The following is a 21,707-nucleotide window of genomic DNA, read 5'->3' on the forward strand; positions in this document are numbered from 1 at the left end:
ACACACACACACACACACACACAATACAGTGCTGAACCAGGTGTGTGTGTGTGTGTGTGTGTGATAAAAGTGCAACGCCGCCACCTGCTGGTGACTCACACACACAGCTCAGGCATCATGTGTGTATTTGTACTTCAACGTTTACCTGAAAAAGTAACTAAAGAGACAAATGTAATGGAGTATCGTCGTACCTGGCTCTGCAGGTGAAGCGATGGTGACGTCACCTCTGTGCTCTCCTCCTCTTCCTCTCTTTCATCACTGTTGGCCTCCTCCTCCTCCTCCTCCTCCTCCTTTTTACCGCCTCCATCCTCTATCCGTGTGATCTGATTGGCCATCTCCAGGTGGGCGGTGCCAAAAGGCTCTGATGGACAGGACTCGTCCTCAATGGTAACTATGGCGACTCTGACCTCGTCTTCCTCCCCGTCCTCCTCGCCTCCTTGTCCCCTTCCTCGGCCAAGGAAAGGAGACGAGGTGAAGGAAGAGGAGGCGGAGATCGGAGTGTGTCCACCAATCAGCTCCCTCCGTGCTTTGTCTTTGGGGTGGGCCTTCATCTCTTCTATCTCCTCCTCGTCCTCCTCCTCCTCTGTCCTCCTGGACGGAGTCCTGTCCTCGTCTCCTCGTCCTGTCTCCTCCTCCTCCTCCTCCTCTCTCCTTTCTTGGCGCTCTTCGTCCATCTTTCCTTCACTCAGAGAAACATCCTGAGGAGACACCGACCGACACGTTAACGAGACGAACCATCAACTCTCCGATTTACAGACTTTCCTGACGGACAGTGAAGTAAACTGTAGCTGCTGTTAGCTCGTATTTCTACAGTATGTCACCGTCATAACCGTGTTTATCTCTTGTAGTATTACTGCAGTATTTCTACAGTATGTCACCGTCATAACCGTGTTTATCTCTTGTAGTATTACTGCAGTATTTCCACATAGATCAACGTCAAAAACTGTTTATCTCTTGTAGGATACTGCAGTATGTCACAGTATATCACCGTCATAAACGTGTGTATCTCGTTAGTATTACTGGCAGTATTTCACAGTATATCACGTCATAAACCGTGTTTATCTCTGTAGTATTACTGCAGTATTCTACAGTATATCACACGTCATAACCGTGTGTACTCTTGTAGTATTACTGTAGCAGTATTTCCACAGTATGTCACCCCGTCATAACCGTGTGTATCCTGTAGTATTACTGCAGATTTCCACAGTATATCAACCGTCATAACGTTGTATCTCTGTAGTATTACTGCAGTATTCTACAGTATATCACCGTCATAAACTGTGTTATCTCTTGTAGTATTACTGCAGTATTTCACAGTATATCACCGTGCATAAACGTGTTGTTATCTCTTGTAGTATACGCAGTAGTTCTACAGTATATCACCGTTAAACGTGTGTATCTCTTGTAGTATTACTGCAGTATTTCCACAGTATCACAGTCATAAACTGTGTATCTCTTGTAGTATTACTGCAGTATTTCAGTCACAGTATTCACCGTCATAAACCGTGTTCTTCTTGTAGTATACTGCAGTTTTCACAGTAATCACCGTCATAACGTGTGTACTCTTGTAGTATACTGCAGTATTTCTACAGGATCACCGTCATAAACGTGTTTATCTCTTGTAGTATTCTGCCAGTATTTCACAGATAATCACCGTCATACACCGTGTTTTATCTCTTGTAGTATTACTGCAGTATTTCTACAGTATATCACCGTCATAAACGTGTTTATCTCTTGTAGTATTACTGCAGTATTTCCACAGTATATCATCGTCATAACCGTGTGTATCTCTTGTAGTATTACTGCAGTATTTCTACAGTATATACACACGCATAAACTGTTTATCTCTTGTAGTATTACTAGCAGTATTTCTACAGTATATCACCGTCATAACCGTGTTTATCTCTTGTAGTATACTACGTATTCCACAGTATATCACCGTCATAAACGTGGGTATCTCTTGTAGTATTACTGCAGTATTTCCACAGTATATCACCGTCATAACCGTGTTTACTCTTGTAGTATTCTGCAGTATTCTACAGTATGTCACCGTCATAACCGTGTGTTACTCTGTGTATTTTACTGCAGTATTTCCACAGTATATCACAGTCATAAACGTGTTTATCTCTTGTAGTATTACTGCAGTATTTCCACAGTATATCACCGTCATAACCGTGTTATCTCTGTAGTATTATGCAGTATTTCCCAGTATGTCACCGTCATAAATCGTGTATATCTCTTGTAGTATACTGCAGTATTTCACAGTATGTCACCGTCATAACCGGTGTATCTCTTTGTAGTATTACTGGCAGTATTTCTACGTATTTCCACGCCAGTCATAACCTTGTGTATCTCTTGTAGTATTACTGCAGTATTTCTACAGTATACTGTCATAAACCGTGTGTATCTCTTTAGTATTACTGCAGTATTTCTACAGATATCACCGCACCTCATAACGTGTGTAATCTCTTGTAGTATTAACTGCAGTATTTTCCACAGTATATCACCGTCATAACCGTGTGTATCTCTTGTATATACTGCAGTATTTCACAGTAGATCACAGTCATAACCGTGTGTATCTCTTGTAGTATTACTGCAGTATTCTACAGTATGTCACCGTCATAATGTTGTACTCTTGTAGTATTAGCAGAATTTCTACAGTATATCACTTCATAACGTGTGAATCTCTTGTGATACTGCAGTATTTCACAGTATATCACCGTCAAAACGTGGTTGTATCTCTTGTAGTTACTGCAGTATTCCACAGTAGTCACGTCATAACCGTGTGTATCTCTTGTAGTATTACTGCAGTATTTCTACAGTATATGCACCGTCATAACGTGTTATCTCTTGTAGTATTACTGGCAGTATTTCTACAGTATATCACCGCATAACCGTGTTATCTCTGTAGTATTACTGCAGTATTTCCACAGATATCACGTCATAACGTGTGTATCTCTTGTAGTATTACTCAGTATTTACAGTATTCACCGTCATAACGTGTTTTCTCTGTAGTATACGCAGTATTTCACAGTATGTCACCGTCATAACCGTGTGTATCTCTTGATATTACTGCAGTATTTCCACAGTATATCACTCATAAACGTGTTTATCTCTTGTAGAATTAACTGCAGTATTTCCACAGTATATCACCGTCATAACCGTGTTTATCTCTTGTAGTATTACTGCAGTATTTCCCAGATATCCCACCGTCATAACATGTGTATCTCTTGTAGTATTACTGCAGTATTTCTACAGTATATCACGTCAAACGTGTGTATCTCTTGTAGTATACGCAGTATTTCCAAGTATGTCACCGTCATAACGTGTGTATCTTTGTAGTATTACTGCAGTTTTCACAGTATATCACAGTCATAAACTTGTGTATCTCTGTAGTATACTGCAGTATTTCCACAGTATGATCACCGTCATAAACCGTGTTATCTCTTGTAGTATTACTGCGTGATTCCACAGTATATCACAGTCATAAACGTGTATCTTGTAGTATTACTGCAGTATTTCACAGTATTCCGTCATAACCGTGTTTATCTCTTGTAGTATTAGCTGGCAGTATTTCCACAGTATATCACGTCATAAACGTGTTTATCTCTTGTAGTATATACTGCATATTCACAGTATACACGTCATAACGTGTTATCTCTGTATATTACTGCTATTTCACAGTAATAGTCACCGTCTAAACGTGTGTTATCTCTTGTAGTATTACTGCAGTATTTCCACGTATTCACGTCATAACCGTGTTTATCTCTTGTTAGTTTACTGCAGTATTTCTACAGTAGTCACCGTCATAACCGTTTTATCTCTTGTATGTATTACTGCAGTATTTCTACAGTATGTCACGTCATACCGTGTTTATCTCTTGTAGTATTACTGCAGTATTTCAGTATACACCGTCATAACCGTGTTATCTCTTGTAGTATTACTCAGTATTTCTACAGTATTCACCGTCATAACCGTGTTTACTCTTGTAGTATTACTGCAGTATTTCTACAGTATATCACCGTCATAACCGTGTGTATCTCTTGTAGTATTACTGCAGTATTTCTACAGTATATCACCGTCATAAACGTGTTTATCTCTTGTAGTATTACTGCAGTATTTCACAGTATATCACGTCATAACCGGTGTTTCTTGTAGTATACTGCAGTATATTTCTCAGTTCCCGTACCGTCATAACAGGTAGATCTTTTAGTATTACTGCAGTATTTACAGTATTCACCGTCATAAACGTGTGTATCTCTTGTAGTATTATCTGCAGTATTTCTACAGTATGATCACCGTCATAACGTGTTATCTCTTGTAGTATTACGCAGTATTTCACACGTATTCACGTAACCGTGTGTATCTCTTGTAGTATTACTGCAGGTATTCTACAGTATTCAGTCATAAACGTTGTATCTCTTGTAGTATTACTGCAGTATTTCTACAGTATGTCACCGTCATAACCGTGTGTATCTCTTGTAGTATTACTGCAGTATTTCCACAGTATATCACCGTCATAACCGTGTGTATCTCTTGTAGTATTACTGCAGTATTTCTACAGTATATCACCGTCATAAACGTGTGTATCTCTTGTAGTATTACTGCAGTATTTCTACTTAATCACCGTCATAACCGTGTGTATCTCTTGTAGATTACTGCAGTATTTCCACAGTATATCACCGTCATAAACGTGTTACTCTTGTAGATATTACTGCAGTATTTCCCAGTATATCACCGTCATAACCGTGTTTATCTCTTGTAGTATTACTGCAGTATTTCCACAGTATATCACCGTCATAACCGTGTGTATCTCTTGTAGTATTACTGCAGTATTTCCACAGTATATCACCGTCATAACCGTGTGTATCTCTTGTAGTATTACTGCAGTATTTCCACAGTATATCACCGTCATAACCGTGTGTATCTCTTGTAGTATTACTGCAGTATTTCACAGTATTACACGACATAAGTGTGTATCTCTGTAGTATTACTGCAGTATTTCACAGTATATCACCCGTCATAAACGTTGTATCTCTTGTAGTATTACTGCAGTATTTCACAGTATATCACGTCATAACGTGTGTATCTCATTGTAGTATTACTGCAGTATTTCTACGTATATCACCGTCATAACGTGTTATCTCTTGTAGTATTACTGCAGTATTTCTAGTATATCACCCATAAACTGTTTATCTCTGTAGTATTACTGCAGTAATATTCGTGTACTTTTACCTCAGGTGTTGAGCTGGACTTCTCCTCCTCTGGTTCAGTGTTCCCCGCGCAGGCTCCCATCAGTTTCAGAGTATTTATTAGTAATTTATTTTAAAAGTATTTTTAAACTTTGTTACGTCACAAACAAACAAACTTTCTCCTGCTCGTGCACATGGAGCTTTGTTTGGGCGCGGTCCGATGACGTCACGCGCCGCGCGAGAAAAAAAGTTTAAAACAAAACAAAAATAAAATAAAATAAATAAAAATAAAATTATTAGTTACTTTGATCTTAACAGTAATCTTTTATTTATGAACTAATTTAAATAAATAAATAATTCATAATTAAAAAATATTTTTGTGTTGTGATAACTCCTTTAATTATTAAGTAGTCGATTATATATATATCATCATCACACACTATCCTCCATACGTACATAATACATCAGATACACCATAATGACCCCACATTGGCCTAGCAACTGTCTGTTGAATCGGAGACTGAAGATCTCCTCGTCTAAAGTTCATGATTCTCCGTGATTTCATAATCATTAAGATGATTCCTAATTCAATCAGGGGCGGACGTTCTGGGGATTCCTCGGCTCGGTTAGTGACGTTAAAGGTGCAGAGTCGTAAGGAAAATTTCAAAATAAAAGTCATTTAATCAGGCGAGAGGAAGCATCAGCTGGGAGTCAGTCGTCATGGACACGAGGCTCATCAAAGGCAACCTGGAGCAGTTTCTTCTTCATCTTGGAATGCGGCCTACAGTCTTAAGTGTACATAATGGAATGCGTCCACCAGCATGGTTCAAGTTGAGGAGACAAATATTCCTCCAGCTTATTTATACTCGATTCTTCATATTGGAACGTATCCTCCGGTGAAGAAGGAAGAAGTAGTTGGAATGCGGCCTGTCATCTCCAGCTCGGCCTGGCGGAGTGAGTCGACTTCTCGGAGAAGGTGCCGCTGTCGTTCCGCCGGTGGCCTTTAGGGGGAGCCAGCGAGTCGTGGAGTGGCGAGCGAGGAGGCGCCCTGATGCTCTGAGACCTTGTCAGCGGGGAGGAGGAGGTGGAGGCGGTTGAGGAGACTCTTAAGGAGCCAGTTCGCGTCAAAGGTGAGGAGGTACCGGGTGGGGCAATGGAGGAGGTCTTGGGAGAGGAGTCTGAGCCAGCGTGGGGTGAAGGAGGAGGAGTAGGAGGAGTGAGGTTGGTGTTGGTGCGCCTGAAAGAAGAGGAGGCGGTGCTTTGGGCGAAACTTGGAAGCGGTGACGATGAAGAGGAAGGGGCTTTGTGCAGAGGAGTGGCAGGGGCGCTGATGCTACCTCCTCCTCCTACCCCACCTCCTGCACCTCCTTGGGTTTGCGCCCGAAGTTTGGAGCGACACAGCTTCTCCTCCGGCTGGAGTTTGGGTTTCGTTAAGGGCTTTCGGATGGACGGTTTCCTCTGCAAGTCCTGGTTCTGCTCTCGGGAAGATGTCCGAGTACCTGAGACCTTCTGGTCTTTTGAATCCTTGGGGTCCGGGGTCTTGTTGATGCTGGAGCGCCGGGATGAAGGAGCAGTTGAGGGCCTCTCTCCTCGACGGAGGGTGGTGCTGTTGAGGTTGGACATGGACACACTGGCGGGTGTCACTGCGATTGAGGGGCCTCGCTGGTTGCCAGGAGGTTTCTCTGAACGTTTGCCCAGGGATGGAGTTCCTCGGCTGGTTCTGGAGATGGGCACTACCCGCCTCATGCCCTGGTTCTCGGAGTTGGTGAGGGTGCGGACGGGCTTGACCTTGTTGGCGGTAGAGGCAGCGGTTGTGATTGCGGGTTTGATCCCGGGGGGTCGAGTTCTGGAGGTAGGGAGGTTCTTGGTGGATGGTTTGGATGAAGGTATCAGTTCTACCTTTTTGTTAGTAGAAGAAGCTGCTTCTTTATTTTCATTGGTTGTCTCATTTGATGATTGTACTTGGAGAGTCTCCACATCTCTCTTCTCATTGGTGGAACCTTCTACTACTTCCTCCTGATTGGCTGCTTCCTCAGAGGCACCTGCGGCGATGGTAGGCGCTTCATTGGCTGATGGGTGCCACCTGGGGGATGAGATGGGATGCGATGGGTCGTCACAGCGGGACGCAGGCACCGGTTGGCTGCTGATGGGTACAGGCACTGGCTTCTCATTGGCCGGTTGAGGTTCTGAAGGCTTGCGATTGGTTGGGGTGGAGGAAGGTTGCTGACCTCCTCCGTGATTGTCACTTCCACTCTGATCTCTCTCAGTTTGTGCGTTGTCATAAAGTGTGAGCTCGCCAGCTGCCTCACACACACCCGTGACACACCACACAACCACCTTTTCCTCTCGTCCCTCGTCTTCGTCTCTTTGTAAGGAAGACATCTTCACGTTGGATTTGTCCGTGTTCCCGATCGGGGTCTCATGCGACATCTTCTGGACTTGGGATACGTCCGCTCCAGCTTCTTCCAAGTCTGTGATTAACATATCGTCCTGGTGCTGCCCGTGGAGGCGACCTTCGTTGGCGACGGTATCAAACACTTTCAGCTCCGGTACCAGAGTGTGTTTCTCTAAAACCACGGACATGTTGCCTGGAGCTGCAGTGCTACGTTCAAACTTCTCATCACTGCTGGCGACCCGTCCACGAAAATCTGGATCGCTCCTCAAACCAGACTGATGGTCTGAGAGCGTCTCCTGGTTGCTCAAACTCAGACCAAGTTGATCTTTGTCGTTGTTGTTGTGTCGGGATTGCTGGTTCGCATCAGAGGTAGGTTTGATTGTAACTTTATTTGCGGGTGCGATGGTGTTTGATTGAGTCTGCGTAGCATCGTAACTGAGGTAAGCGGCGGTTGTATGGTTTGCACTCAAAGAGCTCTTGCGAGGTGAGGAGCGGGTTTGCGATGCCGTCTGGCCCGTTTGAGGCTGCTGGTTTGTGGTGCTGTGAGTCTGAGGGGAGAGTCCTGGACTTTTGAGCCCAGGTTCAGGTGAGGCTGATGGTAAAGCTGTCCTTGCCTCTCCCCTTCCTCCTCCTCTCTGCTGGTTGTCCTCACGAGACGTCATCCCCAGGAGCGTGCTCAGTTCGCGCTCAGCTGCCATAGACGGCGAGGTGGATGGAAAGTTTCGAGAGCGCCGTAAGCTCCCAGATCGCCCCAGAGGATTGTTGTTGAGGGGCGATCGGGGACGGGACTTCGGGGTCAGGAGCTCCACCAGCCGCCCGGCCTCGTCATGACGCGACATGGCGGCCGACATGTCCGTCTCACTGCTGCAACGCAAACCGAATGCTCCGCCAACCTACAACAGAATCACAAAGTAGTACTTTAATAGAAGTAACGGCTGTGTACTTGTACTTCAGTGACTGTTTGCGCCTCCTCCTACCTCCTCACCCCCCGCCCACGAGTGCCTCTTCTGCTCCTCCAGCTCCTGGATCCGCCGGCGACGGGTGGCCTCCTTGGCCTCCCTCTCCAAGTTCTCCTTCAGGGAAACAGACAGATATTTTACGGCTATGACTCTCTTTGAACACCAGGTGGCAGCAAACATCAAGCAATGAGTGCTGATAGAGCCTCGCTCCATTTCATGGCTGTTTTAATATTAAGGATACATATTACATATTATACTGACGGCAGCGTACCTTCACAGCAGAGGTGAATCTGGAGCAGAAGGTGTGGAAGATGCTGAAGCAGTCGTCGAGTCTGAACGTCTCTCTGTCCTCGCAGAAGAAGTCGATCAGCTCGCTGCCTTCCGTCTTCAGCTGCTGCCGCCCGCCACGCAGCGAGCAAAGAGACGAGGCGGCCGACTGAGAGGCAAAACACAAACGTGACAGTGTGATGTGAGTACTTTTTTACTGGAGTAAAGTAACTGAATACTTCCTTGAAAACATCTGTGCACCTGCAGGAAGTCGTCCAGCTGCTGCAGCAGCTCCGCGTCTCTCTGGACGCTTTCCTCTAGCGAGCGTGTGCGAGACGTCAGCCTCTGCAGCTCAGCGTCCAGCGTTTCCACAGAGATCCTACAGAATATATATATATCGGTACTTTACACTGTAATCACAGGCTTTAGAGGGAGATGAAAGGTGTGGATGAATGTGACGCTCATGGGAAATGTGGTCTTTAACATGTGGAGAAGATGTCTGACCTGGACGCAGGCTGGACGTGACTCAACTTCAGAGGAAACTCCAACAGCTTATCGTCTTTTTTTTTAGCTTCCTGAAGAAAAAAAGACGAAGAATTCACTTTTATTTTAACTTTGAACTTGATACTTTATACCTCTACTACGAGCTGCAACGTTAAAGCGCTGAACACATTAATGCATCAATAATTATGATCCAGTAATAGAGTATATTCATGTCGATGTTAATACTTAAGTACTTTAACTCAAAGCACTTTTATTTAAGTAACAGATTGCATTCCCTCGCCTCATGTTGAATCTCTTATTGAAGTACAAGGTGACTGACCAGAGCGACAAAGTGCAGCAGGTTCATTCCCGGTTTGTTGGCTTTGGTGTCGGCCAGAGACAGAAGGGACGACAGCTTGAAACCTACAGCGTTTCCTGCATAACCTCCCTGCAACACACACACAACACAACACACACAGTCATCAACATTTAAAGTTTTTTGCATATTAGTTTATGACTTACAGCTCATTAAGAATGAAAACTACAGCTCTTCTAACGGACGTTATGTTTTTGTAAAGTCAAAATAAATTTGTGTCCTACTGTCGTCTCCCAACTAAAATAACACCTTTAGAGAGTTTATGAACTGTTGAGGGTTTGTACAGCCTTAAACTGAATTTGGGGTTAATGCTGCTGAGACACTGAGGTGAAACAGCATTAGAACAGTTTGTCGTCTTTTCTTTCTCTCTCTGTTGTCTAATGATTCATGAATGCAGTTTTATTTTTCACTCACAGCGTTGAGGATGTTTCCAGCCTGCAGCACCAGGTGAAGAACAGCATGGAGCTCCTCACAACACATTAACTCTGGAGGAGGAGGAGGAAGTCTTTATTAGCATCAGTACACAAACAAACATCAGCTGCTTCCATGTGGAAAAAAAAAAAAGACTAAACTGAGCGACAGCAGCTTTGAAACTCGCCGTGCGGCGGAGTGTGTGTGGTGTCAGCGATGGTGTTAGCGCGTCGAGGGTTAGTTAACGAGTTATCACACACGCTGCCGAAAATAATCCAGGTGTTAAGTTTGTGTTGTGTGAGAGCGCGAGGAAGAAGAAGAAGAGTGTCACTGCACGATGTTTCACTCTGCATGGATCATTTGCACCGAAGACGGAAAAACGACTCATCGCTTCATGTGCACGCTCAGCGGACCTGAGTTCTTCAAACAAGTCACCTGTGAGACTGACTCACTTCTGAGCAGAGGGAGATGTGTGCCGGTGTAGTCGATGTTGGTCGTTACCTTTGGTAGCTGTGCGAAGGATCTTGATGTCTCGTTTCATGGCCTCACACACGGTGGGGAACTCCTCTTTCAACAGCATGGACTCGATACGGACCGAGTAACTACAGAGAGAAACGCGTGAGACTTCTGACAGCGACTGAGCAAGAAGCCGCCACACCAGAGTAAACCCGAGGCTGACCTTTAGCTGTTCGCAAAGGGTCAAAGGTCAAAGGTCAAAGATGAGCGCGGCCTCTCACCTGGGGAGCTGAATCAGCAGGTACACGAAGGAATCGGCCAATGAGAGCTTGGAGATGTCGCCGCGGTACGACTTCAGCTTCTTCACCTTCGGGAGAGGAAACATGACGACGACGATACAAACGTGATGATGTTAGTGTGTGTGTGTGTGTATGAGTGTGTGTGTGTGTGTGTGTGTGTCACCTCCTCCGTCTCCGGCAGCAGCTTCAGCAGCTCTCTCAGAGGCTCCACCCCGTAGGGCTCACTGTTGCCATGGTGAATATCGTCTACTATGGTGTGATTGGCCCTGGAGGAGGAAAGGTGTTCATTGTTTAAATCATCGCCGTGCTCTGGTTCCTCTTCTTCAGTTTAAATCATGTGACATCCTGAAGGACAGATGATGAAGTCGTGTTTTCAGTGTGTCCTGGTCTGTCTTTATGAAACGAAACATTTCATGTCTCTGCTCGGTGTCTGATGCTTGTTGACACCCTGCAGAGTTTTCATGGAAATCCTTCAGGGACAGTCTTTAGACTTCATTGATCTCAGCTTGTTACGAATATTAATTAGCAGTGTGTTAATTAATAATTATTAACGGCTGCTGGTGTCCGGTCCAGAGGAGCATGGGAAATATTTATCATCCTGAGTGTGCTGCGTTCAAATACAACACTTACATTTACATGGAGTTTATACAACACACAGACCTGTCTCTGTGTCTCCCTCATGTCTGTCTGTCTGTCTGTGTCTCCCTCATGCCTGTCTGTCTCTCAGTGTGAACACGCTGGTCAACACAACATAAACACAGAGGTCACAGTCTGACCTCAGTGTGTTCAGAGGAGACAAAATCACAGATGTTAATACAGAAAAGAAACAGAAGATTTGTGTCTTTGTGGTTATTTGTGTCTCCTTGTAGTTGTTTTGCATTTTTGTGACACTTCACGTCTCTTTTTGTCAGTTTTTTGTCTCTTTTTGTCAGTTTTTTGTCTTTTTGTCAGTTTTTTGTCTTTTTGTCAGTTTTTTTGTCTTTTTGTCAGTTTTTTGTCTCTTTTTGTCAGTTTTTTGTCAGTTTTTTTTCTTTTTGTCAGTCTTTTGTCTTTTTGTCAGTCTTTGGTCTTTTTGCCAGTTTTTTGTCTTTTTTTGTCAGTTTTTTGTCAGTTTTTTTTCTTTTTGTCAGTCTTTTGTCTTTTTGTCAGTCTTTGGTCTTTTTTTCAGTTTTTTGTCTCTTTTTGTTAGTTTTTTGTCTCTTTTTGTCTCTGTGGTTGCTCTGTATCTGTCTTTGGTTTGTCTCTTTTTGTCTCTGTGGTTGCTCTGTATCTGTCTTTGGTTGCTAGCGTCTCATCACAGGTGTAGTCCATCATCACGTTTCTTTTGTGTAACTTGGGACAGGTGACATATCATGAGTGTCTCTCCTGCCCAGTATGTCTGTTTACCCATAACACCCCTGGATGTGGGCGAGGACACAGTGTTACCCCGGCTGTGTCCTCTCTCCTCCATGACCGACATAAACTGAACATTCAAAGTTACACTGAGTTCGGCTTTGCGTCTCTTCAGGGACTGAACCAGTTTTTACCTCTTGAACTGTTTGAGGAAGATCCCGATGTTCATCCCTCGCTTCGAGTCTAAAATAGTGACCTGGTGGAGAGACAAAGACAAACAGAGAGAGAGAGAGAGAGAGGTGTGAGTCAGAGGTCAGAGCCCAGGTGGAAACTGTCCAAACACACCTTCAACAAACAGCAGCACACGCCATCCTGCATCACACACACATGGACACACACATGGACACACACACCTCCTCTTTGGTGTCCCTGAACGAGCTCCTCGTCCTCCCTCCTCTTGTGGGTGTCGACTTGGCGTTTGATTGGTCATTTTGACCAAACAGCTCCTCGATGGTCTGGACGTCGATCTGGTACTGCTGCTGCACCTGACCCTGAGTCCACAGGTTGGCCCGGCCCTTCACCTGTGACACACACACACACACACAGGTGTAAATCAAAGTCTTTGGATCGTACAGGTGTGCCTCCATCGTGCCGAGCTTTACCTGATCCTCCGGGATCGTCTTCCAGAAGAAACTCCTCACCCTCTTCGTCTTCCTCAGACCTCCTATGGGGATTCCCAGCCCTGGTAGCAGGGGCGGCACTGGAGGAGGAGGTGGAGGAGGAAGAAGAGCAGGAGGAGGAGGAGGAGCGGGTGGAGGTGGTTTCGTCCGGTTGTCCTGGAGGGAGAAACCCTCCCTCTCATTGGCCGGGGAGACGCTGCCCATCACATGCATCCCCACGGCCGATTGGACGGGAACAGAGAGTGGCGGTGGACAGGCTGGTCACCGAGGTGATGGGTGACCATGGCGACGATGACGACGGGTTATCGCTTCAAGAACATCGGAGGGTTCAAAAGTCAGATGGAAAACCTGCAAAAAAATTTATTAATTTACTTTAGCCACCTGTTAATTAACTGAATGAGGCAACAGGACCGGGCTCAGCGGCCGAACCGGACAGGAAAACCACCTCTAACGTCCACTTGAGTCTGGCTCCAGAAGTGAGTCAGTCTCCATAAGTCCCCATGTCCAAATGTCCAACTTCACAGCAGAAATAAACATGTTTACAGCCTGGTACAAAAAACAGTTTTGGTCTCTGTAGCTAATTTCCCCGTTCATGACAACTGTACTGAGGGTGAATTTATATACAACTCACCTGTTCACATTATATTAAGGCTTAAAGTTATGCAGGGTTAAGAGCGTGGACGTGGTCTGTCAGAAAAACTTGATTTCTAGTAAAAGTGTGTAAACGTCTTGATTTGTGAAGAAACTAAAACTGTCAGATGTCGTAAAAAAGTACAAATATTTCCCTGGAGGCATGAGAAGTGAAGTTGGAGCTGCTGCAGGAACAAAAACCACGAACATAAAGTTCATTCTGACCTCCTTTAACGTGCAGATGGTGTCCTGATTTGAATGTTTCAGTCGTTTGTTGGGAGGCGCCTCGGTTTAATGAATCATTAATTAAGATATATAAAAATCACAGGAGGAAGTGTGTCGACGAGCCGAACGCAGGCGGAGACGAATGACTCGGAAAATTCCAGCTGGCACGCGACCACGACCGACTCACGCTGACATTCATCTGTTTTATTCACACACACACACACACACACACACCGCCTCCACGTGTGTGTGTGTGTGTGTGTGGTAATTAAATGAATGTTAATTAAACATTAATGCAATGTTTACTTTCCTGCCATGACTCTTTTCTTCAGTGAAACCTGACGTGTTTGTTTTTCTCTAAACGATCAAACAGCTCCGGCCTCTTCATCACACACACACACACACACACACACACACACACACACACACACACCTTCTCCTCAAACATCACAAGTGTCACCTGAACGTGAGACCACCTGCTGCTGGTCCAGGATTTTTATGGGCAGTCCTTAAAGGGTGGCTCGATGACACGCTGAGGCCGCCCTGAGCAGAGAACGTTTTTGTTGTTGTTCGTGCTCCCCAGAGGATGAACCCTGATGACTGATACCTATTAATGTCAGTAAATAAAGTGTGTTCACACCTCTGGACACAGCCAGGAAGTCCATATAGTCGACATGAGTCCACAACTTCACACAGGAGGGCTTACAATGTGTGTGTGTGTGTGTTTTGATCCCGGGGAGTGAGGCTGCCATGTGCTACCGTGGCAACTGGTCACTGAGTGCCACTGATCGTCGTGGCAACGGACCAGGTTACAAACAATGATGGTTTGTTTACTTGGCAGACGACAAAGCTGAGGTCACAGTGTGTGTGTGTGTGTGTGTGAGTCACATTATTAATATGAAATTATTCATTTGAAACACGTCCTGATGTTTTCCTCTATCATCTCTCTCTCTCATTTAAATTGGACCGTGACATCATCGTGGCATCGTCCAATCACGTGACTCGCAGTGTAAAAATAGACCGGGCCTTCGTGTGACCCGGTTCACACAGAGAGTTCTGATTGGTTAACGAGTTTGAGTGTGAACTGATGACTGAACTGCTCCACAACTTTGTTATCACGACTACTGTGGAGTACTACTACCACTACTATAGTAATACTACCACTACTATAGTAATACTACTACTACTACAGTAATACTACTACTACTATAGTAATACTACCACTACTATAGTAATACTACTACTACTATACTACTACTACTATAGTAATACTAATACTACTACAACTAATTCTATAACTACTACTACTACTAATTCTATGTTTACTAATACTACTATAGTAATACTATTACCGCTCCTACCACTGCCATTATTTGTAGTACTAGTAATACTACTAACACTAATTACTAAAAGTACTACCAGTACTACTGCAACAAGTATTTTAAGTATATTTACGATTACACTACCATGACTACTAGTTCTACTACTAATACTACTAATAGTACTATTACCACCACCATTCCTATTAGTACTATTACTAGTTATACTAACAATACTGTTACTACTGTTTTTACTCCTACTACCAGTACTGTAAGAAGTATTTTGAATATATTTACTACTTACTACTAGTACTACCCAACTAGAACTAGTAAGTACCACTGCTGTGACTGCTGTTCCTACTAGTACTGCTAAAAGAAGTACTACTATGATGATTAAAGGTGATCGGCTGTATTCTAGTACTCAAGTATTTTCACAGCATGTTGTAGTACTTTTACTCGAGTAAAGTATCCGAGTACTTCCTCTGTTCAGTCCGATCTCATGTGAGATTTAAATAAACCTGATTGGCTCATGAGTTTTCAGCTGCTGTCACGACTCGTCGACACTTTTCTCCGGGTGACGACTCGCTTCGTGGCGCACACTGAGTTCGCTTTTCTCAGTCGACCCAGTTCTGATCCGACGTCCAACCATCTCCATCCTCCGCTCCACATTCCCACAGAGTCTGCCCTGACCTCAATACTGAACACAGACAGCGAGGGGGAGGCCGGAGGAAACGCTGGAAACAAAGGAGGTGGACGAGTAACTGACAGTGACGGTGCGTGAAACAATCATCGCCATGACGACCCATCAGTCCACAGCACAGAGTAGTAGTACACAACTTCCTCTGTCAACGTCCAGAGTTACTTTGTTGGCTTGATGCCTGCTAACGCTAACAAAACGCTGTGTGGATGTGTTATTTATAGCTTTAAAGGTGAGTTTAGCAGCTAACGTACTAAGCCATGATACTGACTTATGTATTGACCAGCTCCGGTTCTGGCACGACACCTCCTCTTCTTCTTTTTCCCAGTGGCCCAAAAACAACTCAAAACACGAACACTCCCCCGGTGCTCTGAGCTCACTGCCCGGCTAACAAACTGAGCTAACAGCAGCTAACAAACTGTGCTAACAGCAGCTAACAAACCGAGCTAACGGCAGCTAACAAACCGAGCTAACGGCAGATAACAAACTGAGCTAACGGCAGCTAACAAACTGAGCTAACAGCAGCTAACAAACTGTGCTAACAGCAGCTAACAAACTGAGCTAACGGCAGCTAACAAACTGAGCTAACAGCAGCTAACAAACTGAGCTAACAGCAGCTAACAAACTGAGCTAACAGCAGCTAACAAACTGAGCTAACAACAGCTAACAAACTGTGCTAATAGCAGCTAACAAACTGAGCTAACAGCAGCTAACAAACTGAGTTAACATTAGCTAACAGCAGCTAACAAACTGAGCTAACATTAGTTAATAGTAGCTAACAAACTGAGCTAACAGCAGCTAACAAACTGTGCTAACAGCAGCTAACAAACTGAGCTAACAGCAGCTAACAAACCGAGCTAACAGCAGCTAACAAACCGAGCTAACAGCAGCTAACAAACTGAGCTAACAGCAGCTAACAGCAGCTAACAAACTGAGCTAACACTAGCTAACAAACTGAGCTAACAGCAGCTAACAAACTGAGCTAACACTAGCTAACAAACTGAGCTAACAGCAGCTACAGTTAGCAGTTTACTTCACTGTCCATCATAAACTCTGTAAATCACAGATGTCCATAAAATCTGTAGGAGAGCTGCAAACGTGGCTGCCAGCGACACACAACAGTCAGTGCAAACCTGTTTGAGGAAAAATACTCGGACAAATATTGACAGTACAAATTCATTTGACCTCTCCTCAGTCACACACTCAAACACAAACACTGAAGATGACGAACGCTTTGTGCTGACTCATGCCGTGTTACGCTCTATGAGAGGTGATGGATAAAATGAAACATCATCTGGAGGTTCACACGACTTTTATCAACGAAAAATAAAGATGAGCAGACGCTGTGTTCAGGTACAGACTAGCTGGAACCGCAGACTGTCTAAAACCTGGACGTAGTCTCCGTGAAGTCCCCGCAGACTGTCTTAAACATGGACGTAGTCTCTGTGACTTCCCCGCAGACTGTCTAAAACTGGACGTAGTCTCCGTAACGTCCCTGCAGACTGTCTAAAACCCGGACGTAGTCTCCGTGACACAGACTGTCTAAAACCTGAACGTAGTCTCTGAGACGTCCCCGCAGACTGTCTAAAACCTGGACGTAGTCTCCGTGACGTCCCCACAGAATGTCTAAAACCTGAACGTAGTCTCTGAGACGTCCCCGCAGACTGTCTAAAACCTGGACGTAGTCTCCGTAACGTTCCTGCAGATTGTCTAAAACCTGGACGTAGTCTCTGTAACGTCCCCGCAGACTGTCTAAAACCTGGACGTAGTCTCCGTGACACAGACTGTCTAAAACCTGGACGTAGTCTCCATGACACAGACTGTCTAAAACCTGGATGTAGTCTCTGATAGAGAGCTGGTGTTTAGTTTGTCCGTTCTGGGCTACTGTAGAAACAGCCTTAAGTCTTCAGGTGACTCAGCAGTCGACAGGTGTGTCTCGGAAAAAGAGGAAGCTGATGAAGGACTTTGTGTGGTGTCAATGAAACCACCTTCAGCTCGATTAAAGGAGACCAGCGAGCTCCATTCTTAAAAGCAGATCTGTGATCACCTCAATGAAAAGCTGCTAGAGCGAAAACACTGATGACCCGTAGAAACCTCCACCACTATCAGCTCAGCGCTGACGGCTCCGTCAGGCATCTTAATGTTTTTTCCAAAATGCAGCAGCTGAACTTTCTCCAGTGACTCGACGGAAAAAAAAAACAGTTTGTGGCATTTTAATATGAAACCAAAGAGAGTTTCTGGATCCAGAATGGTGAGACGGGACAAAATAAATGCTGGTTATCTTCACATTCTGCTGAAGGAAAGACGAGGATAATCCGCCGCGGTTGACACCGAGGCTGAGTTCAGAAAGTTTCCAGACGAACGTCTCGAGGACGGAGAGTCAATAAAGTTTCTGCAGGTGACCTAAAATATTTTGTACAAGTCTGCAACTTTCATTATCTTCTTGATTATTCAAAAACATGTTGACGAAGACGTCTTAGTCTTGATTTTCATTAGTGGTAATGTAGTTTGTTTGAGCATAAAATTGAGATCTTTATTCTGATTAACACAATTTTGTCTCCTACATATTCATTGTTTCTTTTTACCATCTTCTTCAAAGTGTCCTGGCACTAAATCGTGTCGGAAATTAAAGTTTTCTTTTTAATATTTCTGATTTCTCAGTCTGAATTTGTTGTGAAGTTCAGTCAACACTTTTATGCACCATTAAATATAAAATACGTTGAATTCTTTGTGCTTCGGGTTCCAGAGTTCCACATTTTGGTATTTATTGATGGATTATTCCAAATATTCTTGTTCTTTGTCTGTTCTGGCTTTTCTGATTATCAAAATGAAAAAGAGAGATAGAAGAGCAACAGGTACAACAGTCAGAGAGAGAAAAGAAACATATTTTGAGCAAACTGTGATCAGTTCTTACGATAACGCGTCTTACACCTCGTCAACAGCCCGACAGCATCTCGAAGCATCTCACAGCTGCTGCCGGAGCTCTGAAAGTTAAATGAGACGAGCTCTGAGGCGACATACCGTATGAGTCACAGCAGGCTTTAAATGTGTTTTGTTTTTTTGGCTGGTTGTTGCTCAGCAGTCTGACAGATTAACTCCCACTCTTTCTCCAGCAGTGACGGATCTCCTAATGCCTCAGTCTGAGGATTACAGCAGCAGGTCAGCAGACCGTGCTGTCACAAGCTGGAGGCAAGAGTTTATGTACAAAAACTATCCAGAGACAACCCAAAAACTACCCAGGAACTGTTCCACAAGTAGAAAAGGCTACAATGTTGACCTCAATTATGATTTCCACGGTCAAGAACTTTCACAGAAACTACACAAGAATCACCAAATGATGTTAGAAATCAAGTCTATCAAAGAAATGACCTGAAAAGAATCATGAAGATGATCTAGAAATTATCCTAAAACTACTTAAAACCTTTTAGAAACGATCTTAAAAATAATCTCATTGCTAACAGGCTCACAAGGAAGATAATCTACTGAGAAATAACCAACAAGAAACTATCCAAGGATCTAGCCAGAACTACCCAACGAGTGCCCAAGAAACCACCCAAGAATCAAACCAACAAATACCCAAGAAACCATCCAAGGATCTACTGAAAAATAATCAACAACAACTATCCAAAGAACATCCAACAATCTAGCCAGAACTACCCAACAAGTGCCCAAGGAACCACCCAAGAATCAAACTAGCACTATCCAACAAGAATCAACAAGAAATAACTACCAATAATATCCAGGAAACCATCCAACAATCTACTGAAAAATAATCAACAACTGTCCAAAAAACCATCCAGGAATCTAGCAAGAGCTAATCATCAAACATCCAAGAAACTATCCAAGGATCTAGCCAGAACTACCCAACGAGTGTCCAAGAAATTACCCAAGAATCAAACTAGAACTATCCAAGAACCATCCAATAAAGTACTTAAAAACTAACCAATAAATATCCAAGTAAACCTTCAAGAATGTTCTCAGAAATAACAACATTCAAGTTTTTTCCAGTATCACAGATCACAGGTGTTGGTGCTGGATCCAGACCGAGCACAAATACAGTCACCCTGGATACCTCAGTAACTCCCTGAGGAGGAGAAGGCCTCTGTCTTATTTACCAGACAAACAACAGTAAACACATGTGTGTGTTGTGTTGTGATGGTGATGGGGGGTGGGCGAGGACCCCCCACATTGATGTGGCTCAGAAGTTGTTCTTTATACGACATTAGCATGAAAAACACGTCAGGTTTGGCTCCACCGTGCCCAAAAAAAAGTGTTAATGAGCGGAGGGATCTCCTTTAAATCTCTCTCAGGGCGACTGATGGCTGAAGCAGAGAGAGGGAGATGAAGTTTACTGCTGTGTTTTACAGTCGGGGAGGGTCAAGCAAAGCAAATGGCTGGCTGAGCATCGCTAGTCGTCTTCGGGGTTACCATGGCGACGGAAAAAGACGGGACAGAAAGTGACAGAGAGCCGCCAAACGGCGTTTCTCGGGATCTGAAATGTCATCCTGCTCCTGTATCTCTCACCGGAGCTCCAGGCGGGTCGGGGGGGTCAGATGGAACACTCAACCCCGCCGAGAGAGCACCGCGGCCTGGGTGCAGTCTGCCCGAGATGCCTGGGGAGGGTGGCTGGAAGAACCGGCGACCACGCAAAGGTGTTTGACTGCTGTCTTCTTCAATGAATCACGCCTCCGAAGACCTCAACACAAGCTCGTTAAATTCAGTTAATCAGCTCCTACATTTATAATTCAACAGGAGCCATAGATGTTTAAATTAAAGGTTATTACTAATCAAACATTTAGGCTAAAAACAAGTTTTCATTATTTCCTGACACGGTCTGAGCTCTATGTTGACACGTCATCATGTGATCTTCAACAGCCCGAGGCCTGAAAACCTAATATTGCTAACGTGGTAAAACATCCTTTCTCTTTGGTCTCCACGGCCTCAGACGACGACTTCAACCTAACGTAACGCAGAAACGCATGGTCATGCAACCAAGCAACCCACCTGTCAATCATCCACGCTCTTACTCCTGCATAACTTTAAGCCTTAATATAACCTGAACAGGTGAGTTGTATATAAATTCACCCTCAGTACAGTTGTCATTAGCTACAGAGACTAAAACTGTTTTTTGTACCAGGCTGTAAACATGTTTATTTCTGCTGTAACATGGGGACTTATGGAGACTGACTCACAGAGATTGACGCTTGGTTGCACTTTAAATAAACTAAATTTGAAGAAGCACTTTAAATTAAATAAATCAAATATTATTATTAGAATCATCATCACAGCATTAAAAGTGAGTATAACATTAACACTGTGGTGATAAATCAGTTATAACTTCTTTAAACATAACATAAATATTACAAACACACTGCAGGAACGGTTATGAATATTTTAGTAACGCCTCAGGAGAGCACGACAAACAAACACGAGTGAGCTTCATATCTGAAAACATGAAAACAAACTAAATGAAGTCACACACACACACTACAAGTCAGTATATTAATATTAAACAGGCTGTTTGTGCGTCATTATGTCACATATGTATAAATGTAACTGACGTCTGTTAAAGAGCCCCGCACCGGCCCGCAAACAAACCGTTAAAAACCGTTAATAACCGTTAAAAACCGTTAAAACACGGTAAAACGAGCAGAGAGGTGTGATTCACACCTGTACTTACCGGAGACGGCGGCTCCGGCGGGAAAACAAGTCCAGAAACACCGGTACGAGAAAAAAAATTCAAATTATCATGAACGGTAACGGCGACACAACGTTACATACATCCACGGGCAGCGCGCGCTGAGCGGGAGAACGGCACACCGGGCTGTGCGCGAGAGAGAGAGAGAGAGCGCGAGGTGGGGACCCCGAGATGCCTCTGTGCGCATGCGTGATCACTCAGGTGGAAGGGAAAGACGTGTGTGTGTGTGTGTGTGTGTGTGTGTGTGTGTGTGTGTGTGTGTGTGTGTGTGTGTGTGTGTGTGGCTCA

General features: G+C 44.2%; 3 protein-coding genes across 5 annotated transcripts in view; 1 reads left to right on the top strand and 2 right to left on the bottom strand.

Annotated features, from left to right (window-relative positions):
* The window catches only part of LOC104938112 (F-box/WD repeat-containing protein 7), a 32,632-nt gene extending 27,220 nt beyond the window's left edge, over positions 1–5,412 (bottom strand). Inside the window, exons 1-2 of the mRNA XM_027287562.1 lie at positions 5,237–5,412; positions 192–700 (exon numbers count right to left, since the gene is read on the bottom strand). Coding sequence (XP_027143363.1) covers positions 192–674 — 483 coding nt within the window. The 5' untranslated portion in view covers positions 675–700; positions 5,237–5,412. The remainder of the gene's footprint in view (positions 1–191; positions 701–5,236) is intronic.
* LOC104935135 (V-set domain-containing T-cell activation inhibitor 1) overlaps positions 1–21,707 on the top strand; it is a 592,626-nt gene that overhangs the window by 301,559 nt on the left and 269,360 nt on the right. The window lies entirely within an intron of this gene.
* On the bottom strand, positions 5,688–21,588 carry LOC104938114 (FH2 domain-containing protein 1). 3 transcript variants are annotated; one of them, XM_027287543.1, is made up of 14 exons: positions 21,402–21,588; positions 12,833–13,198; positions 12,584–12,751; positions 12,365–12,426; positions 11,002–11,104; positions 10,821–10,906; positions 10,585–10,685; positions 10,087–10,157; positions 9,637–9,744; positions 9,318–9,388; positions 9,075–9,192; positions 8,818–8,982; positions 8,565–8,660; positions 5,688–8,480 (listed from the first exon to the last, which is right to left on the bottom strand). In XM_027287543.1, the coding sequence occupies exons 2-14, from the start codon at positions 13,061–13,063 to the stop codon at positions 6,123–6,125; spliced, it is 3,738 nt and encodes a 1,245-aa protein (XP_027143344.1). In that variant the 5' UTR covers positions 13,064–13,198; positions 21,402–21,588; the 3' UTR covers positions 5,688–6,122. The 3 variants fall into 3 exon arrangements, with proteins under 3 accessions (XP_027143344.1, XP_027143346.1, XP_027143345.1); XM_027287545.1 differs by lacking the exons at positions 12,584–12,751; positions 12,833–13,198; positions 21,402–21,588 and having other exon boundaries at positions 11,002–11,183; positions 12,365–12,406; XM_027287544.1 differs by lacking the exons at positions 12,584–12,751; positions 12,833–13,198; positions 21,402–21,588 and having other exon boundaries at positions 10,821–11,183; positions 12,365–12,407.

This window comes from Larimichthys crocea, chromosome XIV, assembly GCF_000972845.2.
Source record: "Larimichthys crocea isolate SSNF chromosome XIV, L_crocea_2.0, whole genome shotgun sequence".
Taxonomy (NCBI): domain Eukaryota; kingdom Metazoa; phylum Chordata; class Actinopteri; family Sciaenidae; genus Larimichthys; species Larimichthys crocea.

Excerpts from the sequence above, each read along its gene's own strand:
- LOC104938114 (XM_027287543.1), bottom strand. The coding sequence starts at position 13,063 with ATGCATGTGATGGGCAGCGTCTCCCCGGCCAATGAGAGGGAGGGTTTC. Across the intron at positions 10,907-11,001 it reads TGCTGCCGGAGACGGAGGAG|GTGAAGAAGCTGAAGTCGTA; the intron begins GTGACACACACA and ends CCTCTCCCGAAG. Across the intron at positions 8,481-8,564 it reads CGTGGGCGGGGGGTGAGGAG|GTTGGCGGAGCATTCGGTTT; the intron begins GTAGGAGGAGGC and ends ATTCTGTTGTAG.